At 42.6% G+C, this 23,513-nt stretch overlaps 6 protein-coding genes across 6 annotated transcripts; 5 read left to right on the plus strand and 1 right to left on the minus strand.

The window, feature by feature from the left end:
• The first annotated feature begins 3,525 nt into the window (after positions 1-3,525).
• LOC128718965 (adiponectin receptor protein) lies at positions 3,526-5,038 on the plus strand. Its single transcript, XM_053812583.1, has 4 exons — positions 3,526-4,280; positions 4,363-4,550; positions 4,622-4,815; positions 4,898-5,038. The coding sequence occupies exons 1-4, from the start codon at positions 3,526-3,528 to the stop codon at positions 5,036-5,038; spliced, it is 1,278 nt and encodes a 425-aa protein (XP_053668558.1).
• Positions 5,039-7,509: 2,471 nt separating this feature from the next.
• LOC128718110 (sorting nexin-6) lies at positions 7,510-9,517 on the minus strand. The gene is made up of 7 exons (XM_053811784.1): positions 9,512-9,517; positions 9,225-9,368; positions 8,394-9,131; positions 8,128-8,310; positions 7,889-7,906; positions 7,671-7,780; positions 7,510-7,603 (listed from the first exon to the last, which is right to left on the minus strand). Exons 1-7 carry the CDS (start codon positions 9,515-9,517, stop codon positions 7,510-7,512), a joined length of 1,293 nt encoding a protein of 430 aa, XP_053667759.1.
• A 785-nt stretch (positions 9,518-10,302) lies between these two features.
• On the plus strand, positions 10,303-12,270 carry LOC128708214 (actin-related protein 5). The gene has a single exon (XM_053803174.1). It carries the CDS (start codon positions 10,303-10,305, stop codon positions 12,268-12,270), a length of 1,968 nt encoding a protein of 655 aa, XP_053659149.1.
• Positions 12,271-14,067: 1,797 nt separating this feature from the next.
• LOC128707617 (acyl-CoA-binding domain-containing protein 5) lies at positions 14,068-16,393 on the plus strand. Its single transcript, XM_053802576.1, has 4 exons — positions 14,068-14,128; positions 15,190-15,301; positions 15,374-15,455; positions 15,539-16,393. Exons 1-4 carry the CDS (start codon positions 14,068-14,070, stop codon positions 16,391-16,393), a joined length of 1,110 nt encoding a protein of 369 aa, XP_053658551.1.
• A 1,639-nt stretch (positions 16,394-18,032) lies between these two features.
• On the plus strand, positions 18,033-19,637 carry LOC128708550 (G patch domain-containing protein 4). The gene is made up of 3 exons (XM_053803527.1): positions 18,033-18,078; positions 18,151-18,592; positions 18,668-19,637. Exons 1-3 carry the CDS (start codon positions 18,033-18,035, stop codon positions 19,635-19,637), a joined length of 1,458 nt encoding a protein of 485 aa, XP_053659502.1.
• A 1,133-nt stretch (positions 19,638-20,770) lies between these two features.
• Positions 20,771-23,403, plus strand: LOC128707286 (exonuclease 1). Its single transcript, XM_053802238.1, has 3 exons — positions 20,771-23,077; positions 23,111-23,299; positions 23,380-23,403. The coding sequence occupies exons 1-3, from the start codon at positions 20,771-20,773 to the stop codon at positions 23,401-23,403; spliced, it is 2,520 nt and encodes an 839-aa protein (XP_053658213.1).
• The last annotated feature ends 110 nt before the right edge of the window (positions 23,404-23,513 follow it).

The following is a 23,513-nucleotide window of genomic DNA, read 5'->3' on the forward strand; positions in this document are numbered from 1 at the left end:
GCTTTTACTTCGTGAATTCGAATGTGTAGTTCAATGAAATTTCTAAATTTGCTGCTTGGTAGAGTTTGCTCACACTAAATTCTCTCCAAGATGCCCAACTACCAATCGAACCGGATGATTTCACTTAGTTCGAGGACAGACATCACCACTTTAGCTCACTTTTTGTGTTTATCGTTTCTACACTGCTATGCTGGTTTCACTCCGTTAGGGGTTGAATTGGCACAAGAAGAGAGGATGCAATGTAATCGGATCCTTTATGTTTCAAGCATCCTGTTACCAATTTCTGTCCACTCAAGCAGAAAGAATAGGTTTACTTTCGGTGGTCAGACAGGAGACGCCGTGTACCTGGGCCGCGGCGGTTCGACACAAAATTCTGCCTGTTCGATTAAATCTCAGACAGCATTCGCAGCTAATATTCAGAGCATGTTTCTCACACACAAGGCTACCTCTGCACCGGACGCACAGTTCATTCTCTTGAATTTCTCTCGCCGACATTTTATCAACAGCATTCAACAAAACTATGTATCCCTCCCAAAGCCATCCCACCTGTACGTGACATTGAACCTTCGTGAGGTAAAAATCTGCCAGAACCCCCCTGTAACCAGCACCTCGACAAAACAGGGCCCTTGAAAATCTTCTAGCTATCAAATGAACTGCACTCAGGATGTTATTTAATTCGATGAAATGCATGCGAAAAAAGCGCGAATATGATTGCGCGCACTGTCTGATACGCAGCGGCGATTTAGTTGCAGTGAAGCAATCAGTAAAAACACCCTCACTTGCTATGGCCATCCTATGACATTCAATTTGATAGAAAAATGGAACGAACGGTACGTCCGCCTGCTCGGGAAGGGTTACTATCCCCAAATCAGATTGCTGTTATTGTGGGTGTAGCTGGTGCTGAGGTTTGTTTCAATGCTCATCTGATGTTACCACCCGATGCGTCCCCGACACAGCCGGGCTCGTAAAAAATCATGAACCATTTGCTCGCTTTTGGAAACACTACTCACCCCAACAATTAGAATTAGGATGTGCTAACTTTGCCACACAGCACTGGTTAGTAGCAGCAGCAGCAGGACACACAATTATCACTGAATGGCGCACGTACGGTGTACGGCAGGTACGGATAAAGTCGGAACGCGAATTCTCGTCACTTTTTCGCTAGTGATGATGCTTCCCTACGTTTTGAAAATTTGACCTGCTGTCAAAGGAGAATCTTCGCTCGCGCATTCTCACACATTCACGCACACTGATAAAACATCGTGAGCGTGAAAGAATGTACGACGTGCGTGCATCTCTTCTTCTCCACAAAACATTTACTCGTGCACCGTACGAATCATCTCCGGAGCGCAAGGGGAAAAAACATGGGAACAGAGTGAAACGTTGCTGCGAATATAATCCGTTTGCTAGAGAAAAAAGGCAACATGTGTTTATTGAGAATCCAAACATTGAGACACGTAGAGAGGCATGTATCGAATCTTTCGCACTTTTTTTTAAAGAAAAATACGAATAAACTTTTAACTAAGAACAGACATTATGTACCAAAATCCGGCTCTCACGACAAGCAAAAAACGACCTAAATGGTGGCTGTTTCAGAATTTAAAACGATTTTCCTACACTAACTATTTGTTAGTTATTGTTGAAAGTGTTTAATCACTTTCATTTAATGCAAACAATCATTGAAAACTTTATTTTAAAAAAGTTTGACAGTGGTACGGTGATGAACGAACTTTGGCAACAGTGTGGTCGCACTACTTCTGTCAAAACAAAACAGCCATTCATTTCCATACGTCAGTCGCGTTGTATGTTGAAGTTATTTCACGAGTGAATTTTTCGTGCTCGTTGCGTACGTACGGTGAAGATCGCGGGGAGTGCAGTTGCCGTCAAGGTAGCAATTCCCTTTTTGCCCCATCCAAGTGTTCAGCTGAAAGGGAGAAAGGGTAGCTTTCTTTGTGGTGGCTGCCGCAACAGAACGACAGAAACGTACTTGCCTGTTAGTAGCCACCATTTCCGGGTACGTTCACTAAACTTAGCCAACAAAAGCCACACTCCTTCTCCAATGGCAACATTACTTTCGTCTGTGCTACTGTTGTTTTGTCCTTGATAGTGTGCGCGATTTGGAAGTGCAATAGATAGTGCTGTGGTTGTGTGTACGCAATTTAAAGAGAAGAAAAACCTCAGCACCATTATCCAGCAACATGAAAATTTAATTGTCCACCATCTCTAGCGAGAGTTATGGTTTGGGGGCATCCATTAGTGTCGTTTTCTCCTCTGACCCGAACTTCATGTGAATGCGTTGAATTGGGTAGAGTTTTCCGATAGATCAAGATGCTTTCCCGTTGAGTTGGGTCTTGTATGCCGTAAGGAAATGATAACGTACATGTGCTAAGAACGTGCGATGAAGCGACGAAAAGCTTCATCAATCCCATTTCGACCTTATCAAAAAGTAGCAGTGGGTTTTTTTTATCAGTGTTACAAACTACTGAAGCTAGCTCGAGCTTCTGGTGCTGAGAGATTCGTTGTGCAATCACATGATCTCACCTAACATTCGGAAAGGTATTAGAAGGAAATAGCTTTCTGATGAATAATTGGAGTTTTAGCAATGGAAGTGCAATAAATAAAACGCCTGGAGATCATCCGCCTGTAAGGGATTTGTACGGTGTTGAAGCATGTGCAATGCTTAGATAGCGGAATGGAAAAGGAAGGAACGAATTAGGGGTGACGTAGATTATTGATTTTTCCTTCGCAGTCGCATTACCTGGCCTAGGTTGCAACTGTGTGCGAGAGTTAGTGTGTGTGTGTCTGTAGTGCGAGGGAAGGTTTGTTGTGTACAGTTTTATGTGAGAGGCTTAGCACTTTAGCGATATATCTAAGCTTCGTGACGAATGATGTTTGACGAACCCCATTGATTTCACTTTGTGTGTTTAGTAGTACGAATTACCAAAGCAGCGGCTGTTTTTATTTTGTGTAAAAAGTCCTCGTTAGTAACTTGATAAGGAAGTCTAGGACCGTGCAATGTGATATAGAGTTTGAAGTCCAAGGTGATCAAACTCTGTACCTTAACGGTTAGCGAACGCAAAAAGAAAAATCTGTTAAATATTAGCACTGATGCTTTTTTTTTTAGCAAAACTACGATAAAATCATTTTTGTCTACGCTGCCATGATGCTTTAGTGCATGATGTTCTGAGTGTGATCGTTTACTTTACGGCGTGTTAATCAACTTAAGACGCAGCGGTGAAGTACTGCGTAATATACGACCAGCACATAATAATTGAAGTATTTATTAACAACCATGTATTTTCGAACATAAACACGTTCCTAAACAACGTCATTCAATGAAGGCTATGCTAACGTGATTGTAATCTTGTATAGTTTACTACACGTGTGAGCTAAAGTTATCAGTAGCAGAGGGTAGGACGGAACACTAAACGTGCTGTTATAGAAGCAAATCTTATCAATTTGAAACGATTTTTTATAATTAGCTAACACTTTCCCAAATTTTTCTCAAGACTGAACTGACACACGATGTCTTCGTTGCGCTACGAGATGGACGACAGCATTGAAAGCGGACTGCAGCAGCAGTCAGCATCGGGCAGCGGTCGCAAAAGTGCGCTGAATGCAACGCCAGGCGATGATCTGTTCAACAACATGATGGGGGCCGACTTTAGCATAAGAAAGCGCCGCGTTTGGGCCCCGGAAGAGGTGTCGCTCGCGTCCGAAGATATCGATCTGCTGGACGATGATGACGATTTGGAGGAGGAGGAAGACGATGGGGTCGGCTGCCCGTTACCGTCGACACCGGAGGATAATCAGCTGCTCGAAGCAGAAATGACCGAAGTGCTGAAGGCAGGCGTTCTCTCGGACGAAATTGATCTTGGTGCACTGGCGCACAATGCGGCCGAGCAGGCCGAAGAGTTTGTGCGCAAGGTGTGGGAAGCTTCGTGGAAGGTTTGTCACTTCAAAAACCTGCCGGCCTGGCTACAGGATAACGATTTCCTGCACAAGGGCCACCGGCCACCGTTGCCTTCGTTCAGCGCTTGCTTCAAATCCATCTTTCGCATACACACCGAAACCGGCAACATATGGACGCATTTGCTGGGCTGTGTGATGTTTATCGGTGTCGCCGCGTACTTCCTGACGCGCCCATCGTTCGAAATTCAGCTGCAAGAGAAACTCATCTTCCTCACCTTCTTCATTGGGGCGATCATTTGTCTAGGATTTTCGTTCGCCTTCCACACGCTATGCTGTCACTCGGAAATGGTTGGAAAGCTGTTTTCAAAGTAAGGTTCCATGTTTCCCCGGATCGATTAGAGCACCCCAATAATTTCAGTTGTCTCTTTCTACCTTTTCGTTTGTGTCTAGGCTCGATTATTGTGGTATCGCCTTACTCATCATGGGTTCGTTTGTTCCTTGGCTCTACTATGGGTTTTATTGCCACTATAAGCACAAGCTGATCTACCTGACCGTGGTGATTGTACTCGGTATTACTTCGATCATTACTTCCCTGTGGGATAAGTTTTCTCAACCAAATCTGAGACCGCTCCGTGCAGGTGAGTATGATCATGTGTGTCATATCCCAGCTAGACTAGATCATTACAGCATTTTGTCCTTTCCTTCGCAGGTGTATTTATGAGCTTTGGACTGTCTGGCATCATCCCAGCTATACATTACGTGCTTATGGAAGGATGGTTTAGCAAAATTTCCCAAGCAAGTCTGGGGTGGCTTATACTGATGGGACTGCTGTACATTCTTGGCGCCCTTTTCTATGCCTTGCGCGTACCCGAACGGTGGTTCCCGGGCAAGTGTGACATTTGGGTAAGCGTGAATCGGAGCATAATATTCCATCCACGTTGTAATTATGCGCCGGTCGGGTAATGCTTTCATTTTCTCATTACAGTTCCAATCGCACCAGATATTCCATGTGCTTGTGCTGGTGGCTGCTTTTGTGCACTATCATGGTATCAGCGAAATGGCAATGTATCGGGTAACAGTCGGTGAATGCGATATTCCTCATCAGCATCCTGCTATCAGCTTCTAAACATGCAGACACGGTAAGCAAATGTGTGTACCACCACCATCGAGCTCAAGATCCGATTCCAACCTCTACGGACGGGCATGTCTTACATCACACTCATATAAAGATACAAATAGTATATTAACATCTCAGTGAAGCAGTGAGCAGATCACAGCGTGCGGAATCGGATTTGCAAGACTATTGGGAAAAGGAAGGAAACACAACAGCAGCAGCAGCAGCAGGATAATTTATTGTAGCATTGTATTTGGGAAGGGTACATGTTTTTAAACGCAAATTTTGCCTTGAAATATGAGTAGTTTTTGTTTTCGCAAAAAGGTTATTTTTCCATCCTAATACGAAAGTTTGTTTCGGAATATGATTTTTAGTACATATAGTTCTCAAAACTAATCCAGAAACATGTTATTAATTGCTACCATTTATGCTAATCAACAACAACAAACACTAGGTTTGCGATACTATGTCCCTGAATGGATGAGCAACATTAAGTAATTGATTCACGACTATAACATAGACCATTTTATCCAAACAATGTTTAGGTACTTCGCGCCCGCTCGACGAAACATAATTAGCTCCAGACGTATCCACACTTCATTAACGGCAAGCGAAACACTTCTTTATTTGCATACGGATGCATTGCAGTAGAACCTTCATTGCGCGCAGTTGGATGATAAATGTCGTGAGTGCTAAATGATTCTGGTTTGATGAGTATTAATTTTCACACGCATACATACAACTAATAAATGGGAAAAAAATCTAGGGCGGGCCGCATTTTAAATAGACAGTAACGAGTAACTCCTTCATTTCCATACATTTATCACACGGGACTTACTTTAGCAAGCAATTCATACACCATTCAGCAAACGTAAACAAATGTAGCTATTTGATAAAAAATCATCAAACATGCATCAAGAAAATTGAACTGGCGCGCGCAAGTCGACAAGCAGCGTAAAGGGCTTTGCGCCAGAAGGATACATTCTGTTTTGCGATGTTGCTGTGTTGTTGGTTGTGTTCATTGTTTGAATACACATGGGGAGCTACAAACAAGAGGGTAGTGAGATAAAAAAAATCAAACAAATCTTGGGAATATGAGGATTTCGAATCGGGGTAGACGGGGAGGGAAACATAAATGTTTAACCATTAAGTAAGGGCTAAACCAATTATTACAAACACAAGGCACACGCAAACACACTACATGGTAACACGACAAAAGTGTACGAACTATGGGAAAGTTAAATACAATTCATGTGTACCGACAAAACCAAACGAAATGGATCGTATTATGTATTATTTGGCAGAAGATGACAATTTGCTCCGGTTTTGTGCTACGTTTAGAAAATTCTTTCACATGCTTAGCCACTCCGACACGAACGGGTCCTTTAATACAGTTTGTCGTCGTTTTATTTATTTCATCAATATTTCATATAAATTGCTATCGACTTGTACGCTTCGCACTGGATCATGCAAACTTCGGTACACCATCCATCTCAGCGGAGTCCATATGATGCGGTCATCGTCGTCTTTTCCGAGACGGAAAGAAATAACAATAATCGTATGTGTATAAAGAGTATAGTAGAAAAAATAAAATGCCAATAGATTCCTCTACTAGTATGCTATTCGCGCTCAACGCCAGTGTTGGATTAGGTGTTTCAGTTTTTCTTTTGAACGCACTATCATTTGCCTTAATTATTCTTTGCGTCACAAAAAAACTGGACCAAAAACATCTTCTACGTGTCTCTGCGCATAATATGCTCCGAGTCTTATACAATATACATGTTTTCTTGTTGTAGATGCATCGACTTGTTTTGAATAAAATGGTGATAGTTAACGATAATGCAATATATAATTCACAATGATTTCATTGAATCCGAGCGTAAACGCATTCTCATAACTCATAACAAAGGTAATATATAAGGTCAAATATTTAATATTTGATGGGCAAATGAATCAAATAAAAACAAAAGAAACGAAATGCGAAACTACCTTCGCGAAGATTGCTTGCAACAGATTTATGCTCTCCCCTCTTCCTAATCTAAACAGCCAACAATAGAATGTAATAATGCGACCTATGACAACGCTGCTTTCAACAGCTTCCTGTAACTTCTTCACTAAAACATTATGCTTGATGTTATGGGAATAATGATATTAGACTACGGAAAATTTGAGTTAGGAATTTGAATTCTTCCTATAACGCCTTATGAAATGATTCGATGCGTTCGTTCTTGTGTTCATGTAGATCTCATGCTTCGACTGCTCCAACTACACTGGTAGATTACTTATCTATCGTTAATGCCTTTCCCTTCGACATTTCCAATCATTCGTTTTCACTAGATCACGTTCGGCCGTTGTCAGCGGATTGGTCCGCTGGCACATAGAGCAGAAATATTGTTCCACAAAGACGGCTACGTTTTTATCGCGTTTGCTTTACCACTTTTCCGGGTATGGGGGGATTTTTGGTAGTTGGCAATCAACAACCCTTAAACCAGCTCTTGTAAGGCAAGTAAAGACTGGCGCAATAGTTCATACTGCCCTTTAGCGTGCTTTATTTCCAACTCTGCCAGATCGGTCAAACTGCAAAGAGACATTGGATTTGGTACTGTTGACTAAGTCCTGATCTTACATATACTGCATAAATTACCTCTTCTTAAACGCAGCCACACGGCGCAATCTAAAGCTGACCAGCTCTTCCTTTCCCCGTGCCGACATGGATTCAAACTTTTCGCACGCCTGCGTCTGTGCACTTTCCGCCTGCAATGACAATAAACACACGATGATGTTAAAATTCGACGTGCCTAGCAAAGTGTTTGGCTACATTCACAAATGCATGCAACTTTTTTAGAGTAAAACCATTCCCACCTCCTGCACTTCCAGCGGCTAAAGCGGCCATCGTGGAAGAAAGCATAAAAAGAGAGAAAAAGCGTTGACAAATGGGGAAAGATAGAAACGTACGACGTGAGAAATAGTATTAACATTAAAATGATTAATGGTAGTTGTGATGCGTGTGTGTGTGTGTGGGTGTGTGTACTGAAAGGCCAGTCCGATGCATGCTGTAGTTGTGTTCCGGTTAAATGCGCGAGTGTTTTTTAAATTCTTACCGCGTGAACGTCCTTGTTCTTGGCCCGTGCCTTTTCCAAGTTTCGGTTGGCAGCTTCGTACGCGGCCAAGCAACGCAAACGACGAATTAACAATGCTTTTGCGGCATTGCTATCCCGCTGATAGTACCGCAGAGTGTCGCCAAGCTTAAGGTCCTGATCGCTCGCGACACGCCCTTCCATATTCTAGCAAAAGGGAACAAACAGGCAACCAAAACAGATGAATAGTTTCGTCTAAAAATGTTGTCTCGAATGCTACCAATACTCACCCTAATTTTCTCAAATATATCAGATGTCTTCGCCAGAAACTTCTCCATTGAACCATGTTCCGCAGTCGATAGTGCTAGCAGTTGCGTTGAAATGCGCACATGCGAATCGGCCACGTCCTTGTGTTTGTTGGTCATTTTCTCCGTCCGTATGGCAGCCTCTTTCAGGTGTCCATGATACTCGCCCAAGAACTGCAGCTCGTGCTCGAAGAAATCGTTAACATCCTTCACCGTAGCACCGAGGTAGATTTCATCCGTAGTTTTACCGATGCTCTTCACTAAACCGCCAAAGATGTCGATCTTTTTCTTCATTTTCGCGCACAGATCCTGATCGTACACAAGAAACACCTTCAGGTGCGAATCTTCCCGAAACACCGGATGCGTGGCAAGGCGCGTCAGGAAGACTTCATGCATAGCAACAGTCTTTTTAAAAGTGGCCAAATATTCGGCTTCCAGCTCCTGTTTCATCTTTTTGAACTCTTCCTTGGTCATGTTCCCTTCGCCTTCACCTAGCCGTTGCAGCTTTTCGCGCGATGCATCGAAATCGGGCCGGGGAGGACAGGGTGGAATAATGTAACCGGCATATTCCTCGTTCTCTTCGAAACGATCGTGCAGCCAGACGAATTCTTCGTGCTGTCGGACCACCAGAAAATCGGGCTTGTCAAACCCGGACAGATTGGTGCGCGTGTGGACGGTAAATTTCACCCGTTCCTTTTCGCTCAATGCGTCGGAAATGTCGACCTACAAGTGTAAAACAAATCGTGAGACCCGACTAAGAATACGGCGAAACAATGCGATTAGGATAGAACATATTAAGATAGTTGGATGTCTTACTAGGAGCGAGTTTTCCGGAAGGGCGGCCGTCGAACCAGTAGTGGATCCACCCTCTACGGAACCCTGCCGGGATGCGATAGTTTCCGGCGCTGTAACGTTTGGGCTGGTCACTTGCTGTGGCGATTCATTTTCTTCGATTCCATCCTGCAAAAGCCACCATAACGATCACTAAGCCGCCCACATATGCACGGGTGCTCTTATCACAGCACTACGTGATGCATACAGCTATGCCTCCATAATGCTGTGCCAGCACGGCACACAATTTTATTATTACAGTTTATACTTGCCATCATCTTTATTTGATTTTGGATGATTCTCTATCTCAGGATACGCTACACCCGTATTGGTTTTTCTTCTTTTGGGGGAAGTTGACTATGTGGGTTGCGAACAAAAAAAAGTACAGCTTATACTGATAAACCAAATAGTTAAACGAAACTAATTTGATGAATCAGTCGTGCGGTGCACCGAGATACACTGCTGTCGGGGTACGCTGAGTTGCAAAAAATCAACAACTGAAAGTAATGACTAATGTATCTTCACACCCCAACGATCCATCAAGGGTTCCACGCAATAGGGGCTGATTTAAGTGACTTTGTGACTCGATAATTATTTTTTTCTACTATCTTCCTACTGTTCTCTGCAAAAGACCTCGTCAGCACAATATGTATTGTAAACTTCAGCTTTCGACAGATAAATTGATACGAACGAAATGGTATGTATGCGGGCGAGTGCGTGAATGTGTGTGAGTACGTGATTGCGCATGGGTTGGTTTTGTATTTGTCAAAACGAATAACGGTAACATTTATTTGTTCACGAACTTTGACATAATACAATCAATTTCGATATAACTTGTTTAACAGCGGTTTGAAAACTCAATGTTAAAAAGTTTTGGAGAACTATATTGTTATGATAAATGAGGCAATCAGTACAAAATTCCAATGCAAATCCGGCAAACTGACAGTCAAGAAAAGAAATGTCAGATAGAAAACAAACAACAAACAATCTTCAGCGTTTGTTTGTAGACAAAAAAGGCAAACCTGCCCGGTGCCGTGGAAATAATCTTGCACATCGATACAGGATGGAAATTTCAGCAATAGAAGATCTTAAAATTATCCCAGATGTGGTGCAACCATATCCAGATCCGTCCGTGGGACGCGAAGGTGTCATTGTAATAGACAACGGCTCATTCAACTGCCGCGTCGGCTGGATGTTAAAGGAAAAACCAGCGTTGATATTTCGCAATCTACTGGCCAAGCCTCGGAAGGATCGCACCAAAAAAGATATCGATGTTGCGACGGTTCCCGTAACCCAGATCGGTAACGATATAGTAAACATCGAGGCGATGCGCTTGCAGTTGCGCACCCAGTTCGATCGTAACGTCGTAACACACTACAATGTGCAGGAACAAATTTTTGACTACATTTTCACAAAGCTCGGCATCAACTCCGAAAATGGAGTACCTCACAAGGTTATGATTACGGAGTGCTTATTCAATCCAAACTACTGCCGCAGTTTGATGTCGGAGCTACTCTTCGAATGCTACGACATACCGGGCTTGTCGTATGGGGTGGACAGTTTGTTCGGCTACTATGCAAATCAACGACCGAAACATGGTCTCATCATTGCCACCGGGTACCATACGACGCATGTCATACCGGTTATGAATGGTCGCATCGTCGTAGAAAATATACGGCGCATAAACATAGGTGGATCGAATATGATTGCGTTTCTGCACCGTTGCTTGCAGCTTAAGTACACCTTCCATATAAATGCCATCACGTTGAGTCGATCGGAGGTTTTGCTACACAAGTATGGTGAATTTGCGTACGACTACATGGAAGCGTTACAAAATTGGGCTTCCCTCGAGTACTACGAACAGAACGTGAAGAAAATTCAGTTACCGTTTAATCAGACAACGACGACCGCAACACTAACTACTGAGCAAAAGTTTGAGAAAAAAAAGGAGCTTTCAAGGCGCTTGGTTGAAATCAATGCAAGACGTCGTGAGGAACGTTTGGCGCAGGATGAAGAGCTGCTCATACAGCTGCAGCAGTTGGAGGAGTCTGCAGAAGATGGAGATGACATTCGCGAGGCTCTGGCAGAGCACAGTCTCAAAGATGTAGGCGAGCTGAAGCGAATGATAAACACCGTGAACACTAGAATCGATAAAATGCGTCAAAAAATTAATGCCTCTACAGCAACCAGCTCTCATCAGATACAATCAGAGTCGGACAAACTGTTACAACCCCCACAAAATATGTCCGTGGCCGAATGGGTCGAAGAAACACGCCGCAAACGGGACGCCATTATAGACAAGCGACAAGCACGACGGCAACGCAAGCAAGACCTTGCCAAGCGACGCACGGCAGCTGCCCAGGAACGTATGCGCATCATTTCACATTTGGCTCGTAAGGAGAAAGGAAGTGACGATTTCGGAATGCGAGACGAGGATTGGGATGTGTACAAACAGATCAGTCGCGATGAAGATAGCGACAATGAGAACGAAAACGAGCGTTTGCTGGAGTGCGAAATTATTCTCAAACAGTACGATGCTACATATGAGGATCCGTTGCTGACGATGGCTGGCAATGCGGCTGAGCTGTACCAGTTGCACGTCGGCGTGGAACGTATCCGTGCGCCGGAAATTCTTTTCCAGCCGAGCATAATCGGCAGCTACGAGGCAGGGCTGGCAGAAACGATCGATTTTGTGCTGAAGCTATTTCCAGCCAACCAACGGCACTGCTTGGTGGAAAATATTTTCCTTACCGGAGGATGTGCAAAGATTCGAGGCTTGAAGGACCGGCTGTCGAGGGAAATGAGAGAAATGTTACCATTTGAGACTAGATTTGATATCGAAATTGCCCGCGATCCGGTATTGGACGCGTGGAACGGAGCGAGTAAGTTTTGCCTAACGGAAACGTTTCGCCAATCACTAATCACACGTTCAATGTACGAAGAATATGGGGGAGAATACATAAAGGAACATGTCAATGGGAACGTATATTTTCCGACTCCAAAGGTTTCTGACGAACAGATGATTAGTTAAGATCCAGTAGTGTGAACATTGATATCGAATAAAATTGATAAAGATTTGATGATAATGTGTTTTATTTTGTCCAAAGCTGACGAAATCCTCTTTGCCGTGTTCGTGCGAAAGATGCTCAGAAATATTTTGTATGTGGAAGGATAACGCAGCAACTGCTACAATGATGGTCTTTATGAGCTGTACAACGAACTCGCTACCGTACAGTGATTTAGAATCAAATAAAAAATCTCAAAATAAGTGTTTTTGGTTTGCTCTGTAGAATAAATTCACCTCGCTTGGCATGGACCGTCAAGTGATAACGATCGGTTCAACGATCAAATACTCCTATTGTACAACGTACAAACTATTGTAGACCACTAGTTTGGAGGACTCTCGCTGGAGCCAATATCGTGAGGTTGTTGTAGCTCCGTTTAGGTAAGCAAGTGAAACTTCTTTATTTTGTATGAACAAATAGTTTCGTTTTAGCTGTACGAAATAAAGTTTTATTGAAATAACTCGCACAACATCAATCGTGTGTATGCGCTAACGGAAAATTCGTATTCCTACACGTTGGACCATTCAGTTTGACAATTCAGCCCAATTGTTCCAAAGCTCGAATAAAAAAACACACACACATTTGTCAGAGCACTGCCTCATTACTTTGGTTTCGCTTTGCAAAGCCAGAAGGCCAGCTGAAGCAAAACAAGTGTTATTTTTCTGTTGTGATCATCGTTTTATCGGTGATGGGCCGGTGCAATTCAGCCGTGCTAAGGCAGTGATTGTTTATTTGGGTGTCTTTTTTCGTTCCTGTAAACTGCACACGTTGCGGCTCCGTTATCAGCTCAGGGTTAAAAGTGATCTTTCGTATTTGTGAAGTGTATCGAACATCAATAGTACATTGTACAGGTTTGGGAAAATTGTCATCGAATGTTCATGCGAGGGGACAAAGAGCAATTTTGATGGGGCTAGAAGAATTGGGCAATAAAATAAACCTACGGATGCATTTCACCCGATACGTAATTGAAGTTGGAAGTTGTTCGGGGTGGAACACTGTACGCTCCGTGTCGACGTCTTTAGTAACTCCCTCCTAGATTATTTGTTTAGGAGAGAAGGGAAACTGGATGCTTGCAGGAGCTGCAAAAGCGAACCAAGTTAAAGCGTGACAAAGTTGATCACTGGAAATAGCGGAAGGGATGATGAGTTGGTGAAACTGTACGCACAAAGCTGGAAATAAGGCTATCCAACCGTAGTAAACCCGTTGCGTATGTTGAGTGTCCGTCGTGAAGCGTGAAGAAAGAAAGGCAAGTCTAAACTAAGTAGGACAGTACGAGAATGCCAAATTCTTTCGAAATTTGCCGTAACTGTTTGAGACGTTGTGGAAGATGTTTTGGAGCATAATATTCAACGAATTACGAAACACTCAGGCTATAGAGTAAAACAAATATCTGCTACGACAGGGGTGTAAGCAATTCATCACCAACTAGTTCAGCGATGTTACGACTAGCCAGCGAATGACAACGATTGATAAACCTACGGTCCGACTTCGTAACACAGGAAAGTGATCGCATCGGACTTCCACACGGAATCACGTAAATCCGAACGCGTTGGAGCTATTAATTTGACCCCGATTGCGTAACCCTACGATAATAAGTGGCCTACGGAACCTTTTATGATACCTTGAAGTTACCGTGCGAAGCTACGTCCTACGACGGCTGAGTGTGATTAGTTAAAGTTCGAATTACGAACACAGCACAATCGACGTGTTGGTAATATCTGTGGAGAATTCGCAAATCCAGAGTAGGCTGATTCGATCGCAAGATGTCGATTGAGCAACGATTTAATGCGGCTGTTAATGTGATCAGGGGACTGCCAAAGAATGGTAAGCATATTAATCCATGCCTCCAAAAAAACAGCGATCCAGTTCTTCATCCAAAGAAGACCATGAATCGGCCCAAGGTACGGTATCTTATCGGACAAATTGTTTGTTTTCAGTATTGACGGTCACTTCCGATAAGATTACAATGGTAGTAGATAACATACGAGCTGTATTAAATAAAGCCGAAATGTTTATTTGCGCGATGAAAGAGATATTGATTGTGGATGAATATTTAATGAAAACTAAATCAATACACTTGACCGCGGTGTACAAATTGGATTTAAACAGGCGATGACAATGACATAGGCGCTATCTTATAACAATTGTTCAATATAAAATAAAGTTTTTTCATGATCAAATTTTTTTTAGTTCGAAAACTACGAAGTAAAATTTCGTGCCACTGTATGTAACGCACGTAAGCAAGGCCCTCCATAAATTAGCGTACAATTTTGCACATACATCAAGTTGCGAGTTTGAATAAACGTTGGACTTTCTTCCAAGCGTCAAACCCCTTCCTTTGGATGCGTACAATACTGAAGCGAAATGGAACAAACGTGTCCGCCACAGCACTGGCAGAGGTTTAACCTTCATGGATGGCTCGAAGAATTAAGTGGCTCAAAACAAGTGACTTGCAGGTTGCAACCGACGTATTCAGCGATATAAAAAACGTTTTTTGACACCCATGGCCGGAGGAGCGCGAGATTCAGCCATCGCCGCCGTGTGTAGGGTAACGATATTGTACTGAAGTGTCTTAGTTGCTCTTGTACCAAACCAAGCCGCACTGAGTAGCAAGGCCAAACAAATCTTTGCGTTTTTTATTTGAATAAAACCGCACAATAAATGCGTACTACAAATGGGATTTGGTGACCATGGTCATTTTTTGGTATTTGCTTTATGTTACACCTAAGTTGGTGTTGGAAAATGTTTTTAAAAATATGAAACTTATCAATGGAAAGTAGGAGATGTTCTTTGAAAACCCACACACATACACACACAAACGTACCTTCATTTTGATTCTTTGCTGAAAATTAATTCTTTCTATTTCATGTTTCGTTTTCCATCAGGACCATATCAACCGAGCAATGATATGTTACTACGATTTTATTCATACTTCAAGCAGGCCACAAAAGGAAAATGTTGCGAACGTAAACCAGCTTTCTGGGATGTTATTAATCGGTGAGTGAACGGTATTTCAATAAATCGTCTGTTCCTATACCAATGGCTCTATTTCGATTGTTTTACCAACAGTGCCAAATGGGACGCTTGGAATCGGTTAGGTGACATGGAGAAGGAAGTGGCTATGCAGAAATATGTTGACGAATTGAAAAAGGTATACCCTGCTGGATGAGTTGGAAGTGGTTTTTGAGTGGTGAAATCTAATCTGATGTCTTAATCCATAATTGAATATTTCAGATTGTTGAAACAATGTCCTATACTGACAATGTGGCCAACTTTATGGAGTACAGCATGAGCGATTTGGACAACGTGAGTATTCAGGATTTAGAAATGGTTGCTCCGGAAGCAATTAAAAAGGTTCGCTCGCGCCCCAACTCACCATTTGCATCGCGAGAAGCCAGTCCGAATCGACTGTCGCCAGTCACACCTTCGCCTCCACCAATGATGTCCTCGCAAACTGTACCGATGGTAAATGGACATGTGCATAAGCCAATGGCGATCAATGGGTACACCCATAACAGTAACGGTTATCACACTGGTCAGAATCAATATCATCAGACGAATGGTGTTGTTTCGTCGACGCTCAGTAACGGTGCTAGCTCTGGGCCGTCGGAGTTAAGCGACGACGAGTACATCGACACGTACGATGATGACTTCGAAAGCGAAACAACTACCGTGTTCCGTCCAATTGAGGCCGTAAACCACGTCCATTACTATCAGAATGGCGTGTCCAATACGGCGGGCAACGGACTGCCCTTGGTTAACGGTGGAGGACCGTACCTCCACGGCTCGGAAGGAGCTGGATTTATGCGAAATGATGTGGCGGCTCAGATTACACGAACGATCGAACGGCTAAATATCAGCGTACAGCAAGTTAATAACCGTGTGAGCGTAATCGAACAATCCGTGGCTGAACTGCGAAAACAGCAACAGCAACAAGTCGCAAAAATGCGTGCTTCCTCCGTGCGGTCGTCACGACCCACCTGGTGGCCCTTTGCAGAAATTTCGCCCGGACTGTTGGCATTCGTGATCCTTTGGCCGCTGGTGATTAATCGAATAACTGGCAGCTGGGTACAGCGGAAGAATCACTGAAAAGGTGTAAAAATATAAAAATATCGTCAAAACGGACACATGTCGCTAATGCTTTATAGTCGGACGCCAATCGCATTACTGGAACGATAGAACAAAAAAAAAAGAAGTTGTGAATAGTTATAACTTTTAGCCGAACACACATTGCAGCGTTTTTATTCGCTTAGTAAGTAGACCCATTAACCAGTGCGAATAACACTTTCGTACTACGGCGCCGTAGCAAGACTAGCCGATACCGTTTGATGTTTCATTTCATCGCAAGACCAAATTCCAATATTCTGCAACGCAATCACTTGTACGCTTCAAACGACGTATAACAAATTAAAGCAAAGTGCAGCATGTGCTAACAGCATGATATGGGTGGTACGGATCGGCATCGTAACACAATAGATTTTGGTTTTGTAAATGTGAAGAATTAGTTGAAAATAACATTCCATTACATCCAATGCTGATGTAGGGAAACGTTAGTAGTTTCTATGGATGAGGAGCTAGCAGTCAAGTAGAGTGTTGCTGTAAAACCTGGTAATTTATCTATGTCTCCACACCATTATGTAATAGCCGAAGAATAAGTGCAATTTTTATGTCATTTGTTGTTGCTGAGCTGACTATAATATAGCATATAATTCTATTGTTGTGTTTGTAATGGTTATTAAGACAATTGTTTTATGGTGCGGACACTTTTGTTATCGACCTTTTTTTTTATTTGTTTGTTATCATTATCCTTTTGGATTCTATAAGAAGATATTATTCGTTGTGTAAGGTTTGGGTTTTCTTTTTGGTGACATTATGGAATTTTGCAGTTAAGAGAAGAAAAATCAAGTGATGGGTGGTTATAAATTAGAGGAAAATGGAGCGAGGAGAGGGCAAAAACATTGATTCTGTGCGATAGAAAATGATAACATTTTCAGCGATAGTTAGGCTTTTGCTATGGGTAGGCGCATTGATAGAGAAATTGTAATAAGTCTACAATTGTTCTTATGGTCCGATACTAATAAAGGAAGCGCTATGAAATGAAAAAATAAGCATTTGAAACACTTTGAAAACGGTAACAATATCCAAAATATAATGTGCCGTATAGGCACATGCATGGCCTACATGGCTGAACGAAAAAAAAGAAAATTACAAAGGAAAACATATTCATTATGCATGTACCGATGTCATTCATTTCTTAATAGATATGGATACTTTATTTTTTTATTTGAGATAATTTTAATAGAGAATTAATTTCAATAACTTATCAAACTCAATGCAGGTGTAGAAACCTTCATATATTTGTTCTCGTAGATATATTAATCATGCTGCAGAAGTCACGAAAGCTAAGAAATCTCCTGCAGGTTCGGGTGGGAAGAAATTAATTTATTTTCCAATAAGCTGCTTCAAACAAAATACAAAATTAGCAAGCAGTTCTGCGTTCTGTCAAAATAAAATGTTAAAATTGGGGATGTGAAAAATACTAGGCTACGGTTTTCAAACAGCTTTCAAATCCCATAGGAGGCTACGATCCACCAACAAAAACAAAAGAAGAAGAACGCTCTTCAAACAGTTGATGTTTTCTGCAGTGCACTGTGGTTTGGTGCTGTCATTCTTTGACACATATTGATATAAACAAAAAAAAACGAGAAACGTGTTTCTTTGTCGCAATATGGATTTTGCTAAGAATATTTTACAAAAATATGGCTGGAAAGAAGGTAATGTTACTAACCGATAGTTTGAACGATTCGCAATCTGTTCGTACATCATTCAACGTCAACGTTTTTAAGGTGATGGGCTTGGCAAGAAAAAGGATGGAATTACGGTTCCCATCAAAGTCAGTATAAAGAAAAACACTAGCGGATTCGGAGCAACTCAATTGAGTGAGGCAACTAACAACTGGTGGGAACGTTGTTACAATGAGGCGACCGGCAATATAGAGATACAATCTGGCAAGAAACACAAAAACGGAGAGGTTACCCTTCATCAGGTGAACAAAGATGCGGTTGAGATTACCACCAAAAGTTATTCCGTAAACAAATTGAAGCGAATGAATCAGAATGGCTCCAAGTATGGAAACGTATTCCTTAAAGCTTCTACGTTGTTAGGAAATACGGGTCGAGAGGAAGAGGATCCTGACCACATCCGTATGGAGGATATCAAGTTTAATCCCGTAAAAACACTTACGGACGAAGAGTTGTTTGCAGCCTGTGGTGGTCGAACGGCCCACAAGTAAGCTAGAGTTGAATTGAGCAATTGGGAGGTTGAACGTAATAAATATGAAATCTTCTTGTTTCATTCGCACAGAGGTGCTCGTCATGGATTGGGCATGAATGGTAAGCTGGCACGCATCGACGAACAGAACAATAAGCTTTTGCAGCAGTTGGAGAGCAAATCATTCGAAACTGTGATAAAATCTAACGACTGGCAGGTACAGCTAACTAAAAATGGGCGTAAAAAGTCGAAAAAACAGAAGCGAAACGTACAACGATGGATTGAGCACAGTTCAGCGGATGTTGATGAGCAAGTGAAAGATATGGTCCATCATGCAGATTACGTGGTGGCGAAAAACAAAAAGAAAAGAAAAGCCCAACAAAAAACCGACCAAGAACTGGCAAATGAAATGGTGAGCATGTTTGCGGGATTACCGGAAGAAACCGGCGTAGAAGAGAATAAGACGGATGTACAGAAAACTAAAGCGAAACGCAAATCAAAAAAGGCTCTATGTTTGAATGATGAATTAGATCTTCTGAGTGAAAAAATTCGTAAACTGGACCACAGTTCGGTGACGATTAAAAAAAAGGACAAAAAGAAAGTGAGCAAACTTAAACAGGCGATGAGCAATGTTGGAGATGATGATACTGCTATGCTTGATCCGGCAGCCAAGTATCGCAAGGACTATCGTACCGACTTGAAACAAAATAATCGACTGCTAAAAATGCAGGTGCGTCACGAAGTTGCGGAGGAAAAGCCCGTCAAAAAGCCGGTCACTCTGCTGCGATCTGATTCCAGTGACCAGGAGGAAGAGGACGTAGTGCAGCGCGTAAACGACGAACAGAACCAGTACAGGTCGAAAATGCGTGCCACAGTGCCAAAGATAAACATTATCGAACCAACGGAAGATGATTGTTTTGCTATGGGGCAGAGCTTAAAAGAGCACCATAAGAACGATGTGAAGCGTGTGGGTAATCGATCCTCGAGCGGGAAACGCAAGAAAACTAAGAAAAGGGAACGTCAATTGGCACAGCTAGCGGACAAACTGTCCAAAAATTTGTAAACGAAAAGCAATAATTTGTTACCAACACCAACATTTGGAATGGCTTTATTTTGAAAAGGAAAGCATATATCGTATCTACACGCGTATAACATCATCTTTCGTATCCGCGATTTTAATCCACCACGGTGGGGCTGGTATTATACATGAGATATAATGCTATTTTTTCATTTTTTTTTATACCAAGTCAGAAGAAAAAAATGGTGTTGTTACACACTCGGTACGGTATGCAGGTGGTCGAATGAAACAACTGTCGTTTTATTCTATTGCTGCTCTTGTTTCGGAAGAGCAATTCCGGTGCACCTCATGGATAACATATACTTATCCACGTGAACATAATAAAGTGCATCTAGAAATGCAATGTCCGAAGCTCAATACACATGTGATTAATTTGATTTCGAATTTGAAGGCAATAGAATTCTTTTGTATTGCTGGAATTGACTCGCTTAACCTTTCGTTGCTTTCAGTTTCCAAAACAGTATCTACCCTTTTAAATTCGTTTAGTGGTGATGACTAAACCCCAACACTCACCAAGGTACCATCTTTTATTTTTTTTCATATGGCAAGAGCGAATTATTTGCAAAACGTGCTAAAACAAACGAATAATAAGTAGGTAAACAATGCAAAGAACATATTTTCAAGTAATTACGTTCGAACAATGATTATTGCCATATCCATATTTGCAATTCATTTATCACTGTCATACACATTGTGCCAAATGTTTGACTACCCTGTACTACCTGAGAGCCCACCTCATCTTTGGTAACTTCGATCAAATGTGGTGCAAAGCACGCTCTTTGGGTCGGCTACACGGATACATTTGCAACAAGTTATTAAAGTTGGAATGAGAAATAAACAATTTTCCTTAAAAATGTAAAACATATAATGTTTTCGTAGAGATCGCAGAGTGTAAACTTGATAATTTACAACCACGGACAAACTGCCAAAATTGTCACACTAGCTGTCGCCCAAATTGCTCAAAACGTCAACCAACGTGCATTGGCGGGAATTGATTCGCAGCAGGTAAACAAAACAATGGCAAAGAAGTGGTTGTAGAAAGTGGTCCGCAGGTGAGAATAGGAAATAGTCCATTATATTGGACGGTATCAAAGAAGTTTTGAGATAAAGGAGCTGCAATGGGTATTACGGGTCTATTGCCATTCCTGGAAAAGGCGAGCAGTGCTTGCCACTTACGTGATCTGCGAGGCAAATGTGTAGCAATAGACACGTACTGTTGGTTGCACCGGGGAGCATTTGCATGTGCAGAACGGCTAGCACGAGGTGAATCCACTGATACTCACATATTATATTGCCTAAAGTATGTCCAGTTGTTGCTGTCGCACAACATCAAACCGATTCTCGTTTTCGACGGTCAACATCTGCCAGCCAAAGCCGCAACCGAGGCGAAGCGGCGCGAGAGCAGAGCTAATGCTCGCAAACGTGGAGCAGAACTATTGCGTCAAGGGCGTATCGAAGAAGCACGAAGTTTCCTGCGACGTTGCGTCGATATTACGCACGAAATGGCACTGCAGCTGATACGAGAATGCCACAAACGGGGCGTAGATTGTATAGTAGCGCCGTACGAAGCTGATGCACAGTTAGCGTATCTCAACCTCACGGACATCGCACAGTATGTCATCACGGAAGATTCGGATCTGGTGTTGTTTGGCTGCAGTAGAATCCTGTTCAAGCTGGACCTGACGGGGAATGGACGGTTGGTAGAGGCAAGCAAACTGCACCTTGCGATGGGTTGCCGGGAGGACCGTTATAAGTTTGAAAAGTTTCGATACATGTGCATCCTATCCGGATGTGATTATGTGGATTCGTTACCCGGTATTGGCCTTGCGAAAGCGTGCAAGTTCGTGATGAAAACGGAGGATCCCGACATACGACGAGCTTTGGCAAAAATACCGGCTTATCTAAATATGCGGCAACTGACCGTGACGGAGGAGTACAAGGACGAATTCCTGAAGGCAGACGCTACATTCAGGCACATGGTGGTGTACGATCCCCTGCAAAGGCGACAAACTAGACTGACGGATCCGGATGAAGTGGAAACTCCAGAACAGTACTGCTGCAATGCAGGCAAATTTTTGGATGAAAATACCGCATTTGAGCTGGCTGTCGGAAATTTGGATCCCTTTTCTCTGCGCAAAATGGACGATTGGCATCCTGACTCAGTGGAAAAAGGGGAACTTACTGCAATGGGTAGAAAAATGTTGAACCTCAGCATCTGGAGGAAAGATTTCAATGCACAGAAGGATGCGAAAGCTCAAATGCAAACACAGAAAATTTCATCGTTGTCTGCATTCGTGAAACGATCATTGCAAGCCGTGGATCAAACTGACCACGAGTGCAAGGAAACGATCGAAGATGTCTTGCAGGCTTACAGTATTCAGAGCGATGAGCCCGTCTCGAAGCGATTATGCCAGGTACAGTCGGCTATGTCGACTACCGCATCGAAAGTATCAATCGAGTACAAACACTTAGAGGCACTAGATGTGCTAGGACAATTAGATCAACCTGCCACACCGAAACGGAAGCGTAATCCATTTGCAGTTTCTCCTAGTAGACTTGCTGCCAGAAGAGCCGATTCGGCTGATGAATTGCTTTCACCAACGAAGATAACGGCGGCAAACCGATCACTGTTGCATAACATAAGCCCGGTAAAGAGGATAGATTATACTCAGCAACGCAGTCAGCTTGCAGTGAAAGAGTCAACCAATGGTGCAGCTACTGTAGGTCGATTGGGTCGTTTGAAATCGACCCATAGCAAAGGTGTGTCGGGTCTTGCTGATGAACCAAAAGTGATTAGCCGATTTTTCTGCTCACAAGCAAAGTTACAAATGCCTCAAACGAATATCAGCTCTATTATAGGTGGTCCCATTAGTAGCCCCAGTAAGAATTGCAGAACATCTGGCGGTAATATACTGGTGTCGCCCACTGCCATTGTAAAGGAAATAAAAAGTAAACGAGATGCCCAAGCTCTTAAAGCGACTGCGCTTTATCTCAGTTCGCCGGAAGCACGATTACAGTGTCGTGGCGATCGTACGCCAGTGAAACGTCGGCCCAATGCATCGTCACCCGAAACAGATGCGGAAAAGGGCGAGATACTAGGTAAGCTGGATGGTGGTATGGCATCGGCAGTTGATATTAATGCGCAGGTCGATGAAGCAGCTTCAATGGATGAAGATATTAGTACAGGATTAAGCTCTTCACAGAAAGAAAATGACGATGTTGAGATCACTGTGACTGAAAAACAATGTTCAAACCAAAAACCACGTACCGCACGATTGGCGTTGTTTGAACGGCAGGTAACGAAAATATTGAACCAAACTCCGAATCCTTCGGAGACCGTGGAAGAGGAGCTTGCAATTGTTCTTGACGACGATAGTAGCGATGAGGATAACGTAAGAAAGCTTCAAACAAACGACCGACAGCAAGTGTGTGATGTAATATTAACCGTGAAACATAAGACTGAAGAACGAAATTCTGCACTGCCCCATCACAGCACAGCAAATGTAGAAACATCAACTAAAATTAAGGCACGTTCGTCGTGTAAACGGCCAGGATTGTCTATCAATAGGAAATTTACCCATTCCAAAACGGATAACAGTGCAGGATTGACTCAAACTCGATTGTCCATGTTCGGGTTTCAGAAAAAGGTAAGCTTCAAAATCAAATAAATCAATTTATAATCATTTATCTGAAGTTGGAATATATATTTTTTACAATTTCATTTCAGCCTTCAATGCAACTGAACAATTAATAGCTCTACTAGCGTGTGCCATCTGTTTACTTTGGAATCGAATGCGGATAACGACGGATAAGGATAACGGACAAGATATATTTTCTCTATTGAAGTTTTACCCAATTGAA

This window comes from Anopheles marshallii, chromosome 2 (assembly GCF_943734725.1).
Source record: "Anopheles marshallii chromosome 2, idAnoMarsDA_429_01, whole genome shotgun sequence".
NCBI lineage: Eukaryota > Metazoa > Arthropoda > Insecta > Diptera > Culicidae > Anopheles > Anopheles marshallii.